This window comes from Gekko japonicus, unplaced genomic scaffold (genome assembly GCF_001447785.1).
Source record: "Gekko japonicus isolate JY-2015 unplaced genomic scaffold, Gekko_japonicus_V1.1 scaffold612, whole genome shotgun sequence".
Lineage (NCBI taxonomy): Eukaryota > Metazoa > Chordata > Lepidosauria > Squamata > Gekkonidae > Gekko > Gekko japonicus.
Window position 1 is genome coordinate 468225 of NW_015177026.1, and position 15844 is coordinate 484068.

Here is a 15844-nt window from a genome sequence, read left to right on the forward strand (position 1 = left end):
GATAAGCGTATGGAGCAGAGGTCCATCAGTGGCTATTGGCCCCAAGAGATAGATAGGAACTCTCGGTCTGGGGCAAGGGATGCCCTGTATTCTTGGTGCTGGGGGGGGGGCAGCAGTGGGAGGGCTTCTGGTGTCCTGGCCCCCACTGGTGTGCCTCCTAATGGCACCTGTGTGACAGAGTGTTGGACTGGATGGGCCATTGGCCTTATCCAACATTGCCTTCTCGTATGTTCTAATTCAGTGTGCATTCAGTTATTTTTTGGACTTGAGCAACAACAAAGCTTTTATTATTTATTTATTTACAAGACATGTATCCCTCCTCTCTTCCCACCAGGGCCGCTAACAATTAAAACCAAATTTCATAAAAAGAGCAGATAATAAAACCAGCTAAAATCAAAAATAAAATGCACAGTGTAGAAATACAGAGATGGCACTTAAAACATAGGACCAAAAGGTGTCTCTGAGAACGTCGAGCAGAACAAGAAGCCTTCACTTGTTGTTGGTGGAAGGCAGTGGTAGAAGGGGACAGATGGATGTCCCGGGGGAGGGGGAGTTCCATAATTTTGGTGCCACGACTGAGAAGGCCCCTCTCTTCAGGTTGCCTTACCTCTTGCCTCAGAAGGCAGGGGTGCCTGAAACTGGGGCCTCAGAAGCTTCCAGTCGTGGTCAGGTTGGTTCAGTGCTTCAGGTTTACTGGTCCCAAACCATATGGGACTTTAATAGGCACTGCCTTCCTCAGAGCAGGAAGGTATTGCAAATTCAAACAACCCCTTTGTTGATTTCCTGCGGCAGTACTAGCAGAGCCTAGAAAGCAGCCTTATGTCAGACCTGGAAGCGAGCAGGTAATGGTGAGGCAGACGGTGAAGCTGGGAATCAGGCACTCTTGTGGGCAGCCAAGCTGGTCCTTGGGTAGGCAGACCAGTGAGCTGAGGCAGTCTGAAAGCAGCGCAGAGCTGTATCTGAGCAACAGGGTGCTTAAGGCTGAGGACCGGACTATGGTTGATGATGTTAAAGGAACTGGCACAGAAGCCTTTTGTTCCCAGATGTCATCTTCTCAGCTGGCAGCGGCAATGCTGTCTTCTGGCCATCCACAGTAGAAACGGCTGACGCCGCCCTGTTCCGGTAGAGCGCGAGGCACCCAAGACTCAGATCGGTGCTTTAAACTTGATCTTCACATGACATTAAAAGCAAATTCAAGGACCAAGGGGCTAGATATCCCAGGCAAGCCCAATCTCGTCAGATCTCGGAAGCGAAGCAGGGTCGACTCTGGCAAGTACTTGGATGGGAGACCTCTTTGGAATACCAGGAATTGGGAGTCGGGGACAGGCTTTATTCAGCCACCTCTCTGAATATCCTCCAGGCCTTCGATAGGGGCCAATGTTTCCATATTTGGCGAGGTTTAGTCCTCCAATATAAATAAATAGGGCCTCTAATTCTCTCAACATGCTCACAAACACGAACGAAAAGCCAGTGAAGCGTGATCAGTAGGCCCATCAGCGAAAGTGCTCACTTACAAGGAAAGGCTTGAACGCTCACCAAATGAGAGGAATGAACTTTCGTTGGTATTTCTAACTTCCCACTTGCGTATGTCTGAAAAACCATTGTGTTCTTAATCCTAATCCTCTATCAGGTTTCTCTCCCATATGTTTCCTTTCAGATACAACTAACTCTAAATGTCTGTAACTCGATCGCTTCCTCATTATGATTTTTTTTTTTGCTATACAAACTGACCTCGCGGGTGATTTATGACTGATATACTTTATAGCGCATAATTCAAAGCTTCCAGAAATATTTTGGCACGGTAACAGGGATTGAGTAATGTTATTCTGTGCTCAGACCACAAATACTTGACTACAAGAAAGTGTAATTTTCCAGAGCCAGGATCAAATTGATTTCCTTGTAATGCCACTTGATGTGTCTGACAACTGGATGGTGCCCCCCAAAGCATTTATCTCTTTCAGATTCCCTGCCCAAAGAAATTCTGCTGGAAACCTGCATGGCAGTAGAAAATGCACAGTTCTGCTGCTCGAGAAAAGGGAGAGAGAGGGGGGAGGGCAGCTTCTTGTTGGGAGCTGTGTGGACATGTTTTCCCCGGGCCATCAAATCGTTTCCCTAAACTGAGAGGGCTACCAGCTGTGCAGGCCCGTAGCCAGGGTTTTTTGGCTTGTGGGCATATTTTTTCTTGTGGGCAGGGCTATTTTTGGGCAGGAACGCACAGGAACGGAGTTCCGGCTGGCTCCCAAGTTGGCCACGCCCAGCAGGAACTCATTAGCATAATAGGCCACACCCAACAGCAGACACTCATTAGGATTGGGTACATTAGAGGTGTGTGGCCTAACATGCAAAGAAGTTCCTGCTACAAAAAAGCTCTGGGTTTTGACAACAAACAAGGTAAACAGAGTAAGAAGCAAAAGGTGGGTGTGGCTGGATGACCACACTTCTGGTAACATGTGGGTGTGGCCTAATGTGCTAATGAGTGGTACTGTCAGGGGTGTGGCCCAATATGCTAATGAGTTTCTGCTGTTGGGTATGGCCTATTATGCTAATGAGTTCCTGCTGGTCTTTTTCCACCAAAAAAGCCCTGCTTGTGGGGTATCCATTATGTGTCTGTCTGTACACAAGTGTACAAGACTGTCATTCTCTTCTTCTTCTTCTTCTTCTTCTTCTTCATCATCATCATCATCATTATCATCATTAACCTTATGACTAATAATAAAGACAATGATGATGATAATGATAATAATAGAATCATAGAGTTGGGATCTCCAGGGTCATCTAGTCCAACCCCCTGCACAATGCAGGAAATTCACAAATACCTCCCCCTCCACACCCCCGGTGACCCCTGTTCCATGCCCAGAAGAGCACAAAAATCCTCCAGGATCTCCAGCCATACTGATGATGATGATGATGATGATGATGATGATGATGATGATGATGATGATGATGATGATGATGATGATACAAGATGATGATGATGATGATGATGATGATGATGATGATGATGATGATACAAGTTGTTTATCACTCTATCCACCTGGTGAATATTTTTTTTAAAGCTGAAAGTCCAAAGGTTAGGCAGCCTGGGGAGGGGAGAAGGGAAACCTGGCCACCGCATTCTCCCCTCAGCCTGATGGACGAACACAAAAATGCCTCACCAGTTTCATCTCCTCTCCATCTCTCCCCCAACTTCTAACCAGCCTCCTGAGAGGGAAGAGAAGACAGCGGTGAATTTCACGTTCTCCAGCCGCAGTTCTCAAGAAAAAATGAGGGAGGCGAGAAAGAATTTTGTCCTCTCCCTTTGACCCCCCTCCCCCCGCATTGGCTCAAGCCGCCCAATTGGAGCTATCGGGATATCTCCCCACCCAGTCAATGGCGGGGTAGGAAGAGGCAGAAAGAGATGCTGCTCAGGGCAGGAGAGAAAGAGACAGCCGTTGGCATCCAGCAGGGGATGGTTGCGAGAGTAACAGTGGAGAAGCACGCGAATCCAGCTCTCTCCTGCAGCCCAGCTTTACCTTTCTGTGTGGGACGATGAGGCTCTTGTTGCCCCAGCCGTAGTAAGGCCAGGAGCTGCAACCTGCCGCCACCAAGCCAAGTGAATTGAGGATTTATTTAGCAGTTCATCCACACCGTGGGAATGGGAACAGGTAGGGAGGGCGGAGCTTGCAAGGCCACGGGGTGCCAGGAATGGCAATTCAGGAGAAGGCGCAAGATCAGGGCACGGCGTGAATCAACTGAAGTAATTCACAAATAAAAATTTAAAAGCTGACTTTCTGGCATAATAACTTGTGGGGTGTGGCTGTAAAGCGAGGGGCGTGGCCCCGAGATGCCCCACCGTAGCTACGGGCCTGCAGCTGCGTGTACCCCCCCCTTTGTGTGAAGTCAGAGATAAGTCTGTGTACTTCCCCAATGTGTCAGGAAGAGAAGGAAGGGCAGGAGGGACACAATACAAGAACTCGTGGCCACTCCATGAAATTGCTGAGCGGTCAGGTTAGAACGGATAAAAGGAAGTACTTCTTTACCCAAAGAGTGATTAACCCTTGCAATTCACTGCCACAGGAAGTGGTGGCGGCTACAAGCATGGACGGCTTCAAAAGGGAATTAGATAAGCATATGGAGCAGAGGTCCATCAGTGGCTATTAGCCACAAGGTATAGATAGGGACTCTGGGGCAAGTGATGCTCTGTCTTCTTGGTGCTTGGGGGGGGGGGTCAACAGTGGGAGGGCTTCTAATGTCCTGGCCCCACTGGTGGACCTCCTGATGGCACTGGTATTTCTGGCCACTGTGTGATACAGAGTGTTGGACTGGATGGGCCTTTGGCCTGATCCAACATTGGCATCTCTTATGTTCTTATGTTCTTAAATAATAGTTAAAAACCAAAGCCAGCCAACATTCAGGAACCTGTGACCATAGAGAGGCGTGATAAGTAGGAAGACCAGATAGAACTGAAATGGGTTAACCAAGTTTTGATAGAACAATGTTAATATTACTGAGCATTTATGAGACAACAGTGAACGTTCTACATTCTTTGCACTTGTTATCTTAGTAATCCTTACCACAAGAGTCAGTGGGGTTAGATCTAGTGGAATTGTTCCCCGGAGGTGTCGATCAGATGGATCTTTCCCCCACGTGGTTGTCAGTTTTGAAACTCCCATCTGAGAATCGGGAGAGCCTCATAGGCGGAATTTGCCATAGGTTGGGAGCGCTAACAATGAGGAGGAATCTTCTCCCTCTGTCTCCTCCCTCTTCTTCTTGTGATCGTGTCAGGGTAAGGGGGCGAGGGAGGCACTTCTACCAGATCCCCTTTTGTTGATACCGTGCCCCATGCTATGCTTAATTTTTTGAGACTCTCTCAGATACTGGGAGAGGAATTTCAGGACAAATGGCTGGCTGCTTGGGGAAGGGGAAAACGTGGAAAGATCTGCTCTGCTAACTTCTCCCATGAACTCTGACCTTGGATACAACCCATTAACTGTTACTGGTAGGGGCCTGGTAACTGAGAAGCACAGTTTGCCTAAGACCAACCCAAGGTGTTTTGAATGTTGTGACAGAGCAAAGATTTGAGCTGGGGATTTCCTTGTTGGAAGCTCAGTCTCTTAGTCACTACCTTACACTAGCTCTTCCTAGAACAAAGGCCTTCCCTTTATTCACATGTGCTACAAGGGGATTTTCATATCTGTTGCAGTTATTGTAAAGTAATATTGGGGGGGGGGGGGGGTGTCCCAGAGGTTGTACCAGACTAAGAATACGGAAGTAGCAAGGGAACTGGGGAAGGTAAAACATGTTCACTTTTGAAGCTGGGAGAGGGGGGGAGAAAAAAAACACCCCTCAGCTAACTGGGACTCATACTGATGTTGGTTTGGTTCTTCTTTTTTCAGATGTAAGCAAGGGCCGAGGCACAGATGTTGCAAGCACTACGAAGATAATTGCATCTCCTATTGCATTAAAGTGAGTACCCCCTGATTTGCCAAGAGATAACTTATGAGCTGAAACTAGACAAAAAAAAAATGTAATCGACAGGTGGGTCGCAGAGTCATTGTCCTGTTCTGCATCTCTGGGGTGAGTCTGGACTTGGCTCCACGTTACATTGTTTCTGGGTCCACCCCAGGTCCTCTCAAGCCAGGTGATAATCCAAACATGGAACCCCTAGTGATCTTAGAAAACGTCCCCTCCCTGCTTCCCCTGTGCTGTTTTCCCATCCTCCCCGGGTTGGGGGGACAGACACCCCTCTTTTGTGGAAACCATGGCGTTCAGTTTGCAAGACCTGATCAAGGCAAGAGTGTTAACGATAGGATGTTTTGGAGGTCATTAATTCATGGGGTTGCAATAAATCAGAAGAGACCTGATGACACTTACCACACACATGCAGATGTTTCCTGAAAGAGAAAATAGCTGCTTCCGAGGGCCATTTCACATTGGGAAAATAGCCTGGCCGGGGGGGAGGGGGGCTTAAGCCCCTTCTCCCCAAGCACAGTGCTGTCTGATCCAAATGGTCTCCACATGTATTCCTGGAAAGTAAATTTCAGCCCACAACTCGCAGCATACATCTGGTTTAACAGCACCTGGAGCAAACCTGGAAACCTTGTGATGTGCATTTAGGGCTTGAATGTGTTCATGTCTGTAAAAATATTTAACAGCTAACTTGCAATGTCCAGTTTTTCATGTTAATACCTGTTCTGGTAAGTTGTCATCTTTACTTGTGATGTTGTCTCTTGATAGTATTAAGTATAGAAATAAGAGCCAGGTTGGTGTAGTGGTTAAGAGCGCGGACTATAATCTGGGAGAACCAGGTTTGATTCCCCACTCCTCCACTTGCACCTGCTGGGTGACCTTAGGTCAGTCATATGTTCTATCAGAGCTGTTCTCTCAAGAGCAGTCCTCGAAAGAGCTCTCTCAGCCCCACCTACCTCCTAGGGTGTCTGCTGCAGGGAGGGAAAGGTAAAGGAGATTGTAAGCCGCTCTGAAACTCCTGAGTGAAGGGCAGGGTATAAATCCAATCTCCTCCTCCTCTTCTTCCTCTTCCTCTTCTTCTTCTTCTTCTTCTTCTTCTTCTTCTTCTTCTTCTTCTTCTTCTTCTTCTTCTTCTTCTTCTTCTTCTTCTTCTCTCTCTTCTATTCAAAAATTATGTTAATGAAATGTGTTAGTGCTGTTAAGTTCCATCAGTATATCTTAAAGTCAAATGTCTCCATCTGCAGATACGTAAGCCCACAGATTGGGGCCATGTAGACAGAAGGGAGATTTTTCGGCCAACTTCTCTCCCCCCCTCCCCCCCCGGTTTGTAGAAAAATCTAAAAAGTTAAAAAATTGGAGGAGGTTTAAATTCCCCCTAAATGTATGAGCATAGTTTGCGGAAGGGACAGACAATACACCTCTGTCAGACCATCAAGAGAACTGGAGGAGGCAGTGCTGCATGTGAGTGGGGGAAGGAGATCTGGAGGTGCTGGTTCTGCGGCTCCCCCCACAGATGCACAGGCTGGGCTGTGGGGGCGGCAAGCAGACAGAGCAGGCGAGGGGGATGGACAAGAGACCAAAGTGACAGGGATGGGCAGGGGAGGCAGAGCAGCGGGGAAGTAGGCACTTGCAGAAGGTGGCAGACAACTGGGAGGCCAGAGTGGCCGGGAGGTGCATCAGTGCTTAGTTCTCGTGGCCCTTTCTTACAACCCAGGGAAATGGAGCAGAGGTCCATCAGTGGCTATTAGCCACAAGGTATAGATAGGAACTCTTGGTCTGGGGCAAGTGATGCTCTGTATTCTTGGTGCTTGGGGGAGCAACAGTGGGAGGGCTTCTAGTGTCCTGGCCCAGCTGGTGGACCTCCTGATGGCACCTGGTATTTCTGGCCACTGTGTGACAGAGTGTTGTACTGGAAGGGCCATAGCCTGATCCAACATTGGCTTCTCTTATGTTCTTATGGCCTTATGTCCTTATGCTGATCGCCCCTTTGGGATCAGGAAACAATTTTTCTCCAGGCCAGTTTGGCTGGGGATCCTGGAGGGTTTTTTGTGCTCTTCTGGGCATGGAACAGGGGTCACTGGGAGTGTGTGTGGGGGAGGTATTTGTGAATTTCCTGCATTGTGCAGAGGGTTGGACTAGATGACCCTGGAAGTCCCTTCCAACTCTATGGTTCTATGTAGATGGGCGGGCACAGCAGGATGGGAGCAGACAGGAAGGCATGCAGAGAGATGCGGGACGGGGATAAATAGGAGGCCAGAGCAGTGAGAAGTGGGGAAGGAAAACAAGCGGGAGAGGGATGTGCAGGCTTCCCCATCCCCCACAAGCTTCCCTCGGGTCCCCGTGGAGGGGAGACCAGACCAAAGGTAGAGGGGCAAGTGTGCAAGGGGTGGGGGCCTCCTCCCTGCAAATCTCATAGGCCACCACTTGTCCTTTCATATCCTTATAGCATTTTTGAAGGTTTCGTTTAGATCCAGTGGGATGTATATTACCTCTTACCCGCTTGCTTTTTTCCTGAATTTTTGCCCTGCTGACCTATGTTATGGTTAGTACAGGCATGCGAGCAGTCTTAAAAAACTGGCAGAGTTCAACAAAAAGGGAGGAAGGGGCCTGTGCCAAGTTCAAGACCCCTAGCACATTACAGAGATGCTTTTCCAAAGTGCAGATGTGTGTTAAGAGTTCCGAAAGTGTCTTCACACACAACCCGTTCAGTCCTTATGGCAAAGGGAGGCATCACAGAGAAGGCTCCATCAACAGTTATAAGCCACGAAATCTAAAAGGCACCTTCATGTGCAGAAGCAGGGCATTTCTGAACACGTGGGACAAATAGCATCAGCTTCACTCCCTGTTTGCGAGCACTTAGAGGCATCCGGCTGGCCGCTGTCACAGACAGAACGCTAAGCTAGCCGGATCTCGATCTGATCCGGCAAAGATCAGTTCTGTGGTTTTTTGTGGTTAAAAACATTGAGGGGAGAAGTCCAGGAGCAGCGTGTACAATTACCGAGAGGAGCAGCGTGCTCCAAGTGCGTGGGGGCATCTTTAGCTTTGTGTCTTAATACCCGTCTCGTGAAAAAGGATCTTCGGGAAGAGTGTTTTGCTTCCCTTTACAGTGAGCCACTAGAGGCTCGCCAGACAGAGAAGGGTGTCCATTTTTAAGCGCTTAAAGTGAGTGAAAAGCAGGGCTCTGAGCATCTTGACAAATTCGATTACACGCACAACAACAGTGTAACAGATCCCGCTCGCAGCCGTTCCCCCCACCCCCGGTGTGAATACTGGGAATGTGCTATGCTCAGCAGCTTGAAGCGGGCACTGGCACCCATACAGCTGTGCCTCTCTGGCACACGGGGCGAGATTTTTCTTCTCTTTCCTAAGACGCTCTCAGCCTCCGAATGTATTTTAAGGGTAACGGGAGAAACTCCACAGTTGTTGCACGAAGGGAGGGTAGTCCGTGTGTCCATTGATATAAATTACTCTCTCCTCCTCCTCCACTCCCCGAGAATATGATCGGTGTGGGTTTTCTTTCCTTATGGGGGAGCTGACTGTGTGGGGGAGATCTGGCTTGGCTGGAGTTCGACTTGCACAGGTGGGTGCACCTGCTTGCACGGCCTTTTCTGGTGGGCCTCCAGCAACTTTGGGTTTCGCATGTAAACGGCGCAGGCCGGCTTTTCTGGCGGGGAGGAGGCATCTGCTGTTGCATTTGCCGTGCTGTTTCTCCCCTGTTTGGATTTCCACACTTAATTGGTTTCCACGGCGAGGGTGAAGAACAGCATGTGAAAGAGAAGGTGCAGCTCAGCCGTCTGCATAGTTTTGATACAGTGTCTATTTTGTGCCGAGCAGTTCTCTCCCCCTTCTGAGGAGTGCCATGTGTCAGCTCTCCATAGCACATTGCGACCAGCTGGTCGGCAATTTGACCCCGTCCTGGCGGAGCGAGAGTGAAACACATACTTGGGCCCTCATTGAAAGAGAGGCACAGATTTCACTGCCTACACCGAACATACACCGAACATTCACTACCCACAGCGAACATACACCGAAAATTCAGTACCTACACTGAACATACACCGAAATTGGTGGGCAAATCACAATTTCTAACAGTGTCGGGTAGAGGCTGAAGTGTCGGACTAGGATTGGGGAGACCCAGGTTCAAGTCTCCACTCTGCCATGGAAGCTTGCTGGGTGATCCCGGACCACTCACCGTGTCTCAGTCTGACCTACCTGGCCAGGGTTATTGAGAAGGTAAAATAGGAGCATGGATAAATACATTTCTATATAGTGATTACTGAGAAGGTAAAATTGAGAAGGTAAAATAGGAGTATGGATAAATACATTTCTGTACAGTGAGTAAACATGTACACAGTGAGCTAGAGCATGCCCTCTCTGTCAGAGACCCGGTTTGGTGTAGTGGTTAAGAGCAGTGGACTCTAATCTGGAGAGCTGGGTTTGATTCCCCGTGCCTCCAAATGAAGCCAGCTGGGTGACCTTCGGTCAGTCACGGCTCTCTCAGGCCTGATTACCTCGCAGGGTGTCTGTTGTGGGGAGAAGAAGGGAAGGTGATTGTAAGCTGCTCTGAGACTCCTTCAGGTAGTGAAAAGCGGGCTATAAAAACCTCCTCCTCCTCTTGCAGCTCATACAGCTTTGGCACAGAAGGAGACTGAAAGGTTGATATAAGGCTTTTTCTTAAACTGATCTTTACTTGGCGTTCAAGCCAGGGCAGCTTGTGTGTGTGTGTGTGTGTGTGTGTGTGTGTGTGTGTGTCTGCAATGCAAATAACTCCCATGCTTAGCTATAGCATCTTCTCTGAAATGTCTCTCTTTGCCAAAAAAAGTTTAAGAGTCCAGTTGTACCTTAAGGACTAAGAGAATGTGTGATGGGGCATGAGGTTTCGGGAGTCACTGCTCCTTTCTTCAGATGCATCTGGTATCCGAAAAAGTGGGCAGTGGCTCCCAAAAGCTCCTCCCCTGCCCCAAATTTTGTTAGTCTTTAAGGTACTCCTGGACTCTGGCTCTTTTCTGCTGCTACAGACAGACTAACATGGCTGCCCATCTTGATCTATCTCCAAAAAAGTCTGAGACTGTTAATGCTTAAGGTATAAATTCACTCCTTTGTCAGCCAGTTGTGTTTATTTTATGTTAGGTAACAGTACTGAAGTTGACGAAGACCATACGAGTAGGTAGATCGTTAGGGCACAACACTTAGCATTCTGTGGCCTTTTCTGAAGCTTAACAATTACCAACTGCCTACAATGCAGAGTACAGACCGGTGCACCTGCCAGACTGTACATAACGTGTTGTTATATCACTGTTTCAGAGAGCGTGCGAGTTTCAGAGCGCCAGCTACTTGCAACCAGGCCTCCCATTTGTGTGCCAGCCCTAATTTCCCACCCCCCAGGCAACTGAAGAGCAGGAGAAAAAAAATGGCCTCCACATTAGTGATACTCAAGGAATTTCCCCTTGTCTCTGTGGTAAAGATCACAGAGACCAGAGGAGGCAGCCTAGAGTGTCACACAGAAGTGACATCACATCCTCCCCAAACTCTGCCCTCCACAGGCACCATCTCCCAAATCCCCTGGCATTTGCCAAGGCAGTGTTGGGGACCCTACTGGCGACCCATCTTCATACCAATCCCATATTCAAATGCTGGTGGTGGTCAAGAATTTGCGGGATCGTGGCGGGAGAGAAAGAAACTGATTAGTTTCAAGGGATTCTTACTGTGGCATTTTACGTTCCCCCCACTACTGTTAATCTGTTAAACCGCCCTGAGCCTTCGGGGAGGGCGTGATATAAATCCAAAGAATAAATAAATAAATAATCTTTCAGGCAACATCTTAACATTGCAGGCAGATCTGAGCTGTGAATTCCGCAATGATGGACTTCTGGTACATAAATACGGAGCAGATGGAAAAGTGTGGCTGAGAGGACATAATGCAAATGGAACGTACTTAAGAGTTTCCTTGGATCACTTGCTCTTAAGTTTTCTAAGAGTGAATAAAAGCGTGTTGAGAATGACGGGTTCTCTATTTTTGGCTGGGAACTAAAAGCTTCTCGGAGATGAGAGAGAATACACAGAGAGGCTCTTGACTGTTACAGCTAGTCCTAATGTGTGGATTGATTCAACGACGGCGCTGACTTCCCGCACCGGAGTATGCTTAAGCCCTGCACAAGATGAAAATCCTTTTCGCTTGAAACCGTCTTCCTTGGTTTGAATTTCACTGCCCATGCATATTTCAAGCAGCGCCTGCCAGCGCCTCTTTCAGTGCGCAAAGGTCCCTTTTAATCACACACCCAGAATTCTTATACACTGAGCCAGTGAAATGATATACGTGCAGCAAACAGCCCTATAAATATATCTTGGAGATGTTGTTCGACTGTATATTTAAAATAGCAAGGAACCTCCTCCCCTCACGAGTGCTAACAGACCATTCACGCCGTGCCCTGTCCGTTTCTCAAGAAGTGAGTGCCAAGACTTTCAGCCAGTAAATGTGGCAAAGACGCTCAGTCCTGAACTGCCTGTGTGCCTGAACGGTGGTGAGAGTGCAAGCTAAGAGTTTCCAGACAAAAACAAAAGTCAGACAGTATCTGTTGTTAGGACCAACTAGGCTGGATGGTTTAAAGGGGGGGGGGGAAGGCCTCTGGCTCAGATCTTACGCAGATTCTGTTACATCAAAATGGGTAGCCCCGTTACTCTGTCTGTATCAGGAGCACCTTCAAGACTAACAAAATTTGTGGCAGGGTATCAGCTTTCATATAGTGGCCGCTGTAGCTCAGAGGTTAAGACGCTGAGCTGCAGGACGGAAGGTCTGTAGTTCGGCAGTTCGAGACCCGAGTGCCACGTGACGGAGTGAGCTCCCGTCTCCGCCAGCTCCTGCCAACCTAGCAGCTCGAAAACAGGAAACTGCAAGTAGATAAATAGGTACCGCCTCGGTGGGAAGGTAACAGCGTTCCGTGCACCTTGGCGTTTAGTCATGCCGGCCACTTGACCACGGAAACGTTTTCGGACAGTGCTGGCTCTTCGGCTTGGAAACCGGGCCTATAAAAAGGGAGGAAGGAGAAATTGGAGGAGGCTGGCAGGAGAAGAAGAAGGGAGAAGTAAGGGGCAGGTTGCAGCATCGTGGCTCTTCTCCTGTGTAACGTACCATAACCCCGAGGTGGGTGAAGTGAGCCACACCGTCAGGGGTCTGGATTAATATTTCTTTCAGCCTTTATTGGCATAAAAGATGCTGGTAAATTACAATCAAGAATAAATACAAAAGTCTGATAGATGATAAGAAGAAGAGAAGAAGAGATTGGATCTATATCCCGCCCTTCACTCAGAGTCTCAGAGCAGCTTACGAACTCCTTTCCCTTCCTCTCCCCACAACACCCTGTGAGGTAGGCAGGGCTGAGAGAGCTCTGACAGAAACTGCTCTTTTAAGGACAGCTCTGACAGAACCATGGCTTTCCCAAGGTCATCCAGCAGCTGCAAGTGGAAGAGTGGGGAATCAAACCCCGTTCTCCCAAATTAGAGTCCGTGCACTTAACCACTACACCAAACTTGCTCTCTTAAGAACAGAGACAAAAAACAATTGATTAAGATAGGGGCCAATAATACAGATCAAGTATGTATTTAAATCAATAAAACATCAGAAACAAATAGAAAAGAATAGGTGTCCAACACTTAAAATGCAGTGATGTGTTTGGACTTAATTTTATAAGCTTCTACTAAAAATTTGGCAAACTAAAAATTTGTAGGATTTGAGGGCTGACAAATTCTAAAAAGTAAATTAAAATGTTTCCGTTAACGAAGACACTATGCTGGAGATATTTAGACAATAATTATTTATGTTGTAAAGCAAGGAGGGAAGCAAGTTCACATGGACAAAACCTACTTTGAGAAGGTCATAAGAACATAAGAGACGCCAGTGCTGGATCAGGCCAAAGGCCCATCCAGTCCAACACTCTGTCACACAGTGGCCAAAAATACCAGGTGGCATCAGGAGGTCCAGCAGTGGGGCCAGGACATTAGAAGCCCTCCCACTGTTGCCCCCTCCCCCAAAGCATCAAGAATACCGAGCATCACTTGCCCCAGAGCCCCTATCCAGGGCTCTTTTTGTAGAAAAAGCCCAGCAGGAACTCATTAGCATAATAGGCCACACCCAACAGCAGGAACTTATTATAATAGGTGTGGCCTATTATGCTAATGAGTTCCTGCTGGGCGTGGCCAACTTGGGAGCCATCCGGAACTCCGTTCCTGTGCGTTCCTGCCCAAAAATACCCCTGCCCCTATCTATACCTTGTGGCTAATAGATTAATAAATTAATAAATAAAGCAACCTGTGTCAGAACAGTGACTGGGCTCAAGATCTCAAGACCCCATGGACTCCAGGTACAATGTCCCCCTATCCCCAGAGGGCACTACAGTGGGCATAACTGATTTGAAGAAGAGAAAAATGGGGAGAAGGCGGCAAAAATAGTACTATCCATTAAGGATTCTGCAAATCTCACTGTGAACACGGTTGATGGTGTTCGAAGGTAGCAGTCAGATGTGAGCCGATCACTTGGTTCCTTCGGTTCGTGCTGAGCAGCTGCAGATGGCTGCCCAAAACTATTTGCATCGTGTTTTCCCAAAGCTGCATAGGCAGATGTCTGGTTTTTTCTGTGGTTCAGCATGGGAAAGGCCCTCTTATGTGTGCAAGACAAGACGCCAAATCCTGGTGTACTGGTACCAGTAGCTTAACGATGGCTACAGAGTTGGGAATGGGTCCCAAGACTGCCTGTACTCTTCCATTCTCACAATCTACCCATCTGGCCTGCTTCTGTTTAATCTTTATATCAGCACTGAGGTTAGCCACAGTTAGAGATAACCAGGGTTCCTGCTTCACCCTAGGTTAACCCTGGGATCTTAAGCTGTGATTGGCAGGAATCCATCTAATATACTCCTGAGCCACGTTCCACTCTGGTTTGAAATGGTTGCAGTTCCTTGATCCTGTCTGTATATTAATTAAGCAGATGCCAAATAGCCTCCTATTGTTTGGATAATGTCTTCCCGGTTCGCGATGTGCGTGGTTTGAGGTTTTAAAGAGAATGACTACTTCTGTTCAGCTTTTCCTAGGGATGTGTCTGGACAGAATCAGCAGGAGCTGTCTACAACGGGAAGGGCCTGGGTGGTTTTGTGATTTTCTTTATGAAAGGGTTGTGTTTTCCACCCTGCAGAGGGTGGCTGCCGGTGGCTTGCCCCTGTTTGTCGTTCTTTCCCTTCCCTCCAAACATCTTGACTGCCCATCAGGGTACCTGCTTCAGCGTTGCATTTGGCTGCCTTTGCTAGTCTCTGCTCTGCAATAAGTGGTTTAACCTGCTCACTTTCTAGATTATTAAACTTTTTTTATCCTCCTTGTCTCCAAGGACCTCCTTCAGTTCTCCCGTCTGCTTTTCATCTGCCCAATAATCCTGCGAGGTAGGGTTGGCTGAGAGAATGGCTGCCTTAATGTCACCCAGTGAGCTTCATAGCTGAGAGGGGATTTGAACCCAGGCCTTCCCTACTCACAATCTGTCAGTCTAAACCAGGGGGGTCCCCAACCTTTTTGAGCCTGCAGGCATGTTTGGGGTTCCGACACAACACAGTAGGCACGGCCATAAAGTGGCTGCCACAAAACGGCTGCTGCAGGAAGCATAGCCAGTGTGGTGTGGTGGTTAAGAGCGGCCGACTCCAATCTGGGAGAAACGGGTTTGATTCCCCACTCCTCCACATGCAGCCAGCTGGGTGATCTTGGGTCAGTCACAGTTCTCTCCGAGCCGTTCTGTCAAGAGCAGTCCTTCCTCAGGGAGCAGTCCTCCCTGCACCATTTCAAAGTGTCAGTGTTCTTCCCATTTGGCCAGCTGTGATTGTAGGGTTCACAGCTGGCTGATTGTGAATAACACTGACACTTTGAAACGGTGCAGATCCCCCCGAGGAAGCGCTGAGCGAAACGTGTTGGGGGTATATAGAGTGAATAAAATTTATTCCTACGGCCCCACCGTTTTGTTTCTTCATTCCTTGGTCTCATTGGTGCAGCCCTTCTTCTTGCTCACTCAGATGGTGACAAAATCTGACCACCTCAAAAGGAGGAATGTTAACTGCGTTTAGCGAGTCTTTAAGCAGCAGCTAGTCAAACCCTTGTCCGGGATGCTCTAGGCTGGTCCTGCATTGAGGCAGGGGGTTGGACTAGATGGCCTGTCTGGCCCCTTCCAGCTCTGTGATTCTAGGATTCAAGTGAATTCTCCTAATTCAGAGAAACAAAAATTGCTTTGGTTCTACAAAAGACTGTCCAGTTCCCCCATCCCAGCCACTGCGTCTGCCCCTGCTTATAGAAGTGAAGTGTCAATCCTGGTGATAAATAAATACCTGCAGGACACATTAGACAAATCCAAGGAAAGTTGGGGGCAGCT

The 15844-nt window shown here is 48.2% G+C and overlaps 1 protein-coding gene across 1 annotated transcript in view; it reads left to right on the forward strand.

Annotated features, from left to right (window-relative positions):
• Positions 1 to 15844, forward strand: part of TMEM135 (transmembrane protein 135) — a 264168-nt gene that overhangs the window by 226349 nt on the left and 21975 nt on the right. The window contains exon 9 of the mRNA XM_015427835.1: positions 5376 to 5445. Within this exon, the coding sequence (XP_015283321.1) occupies positions 5376 to 5445 (70 nt within the window). The remainder of the gene's footprint in view (positions 1 to 5375; positions 5446 to 15844) is intronic.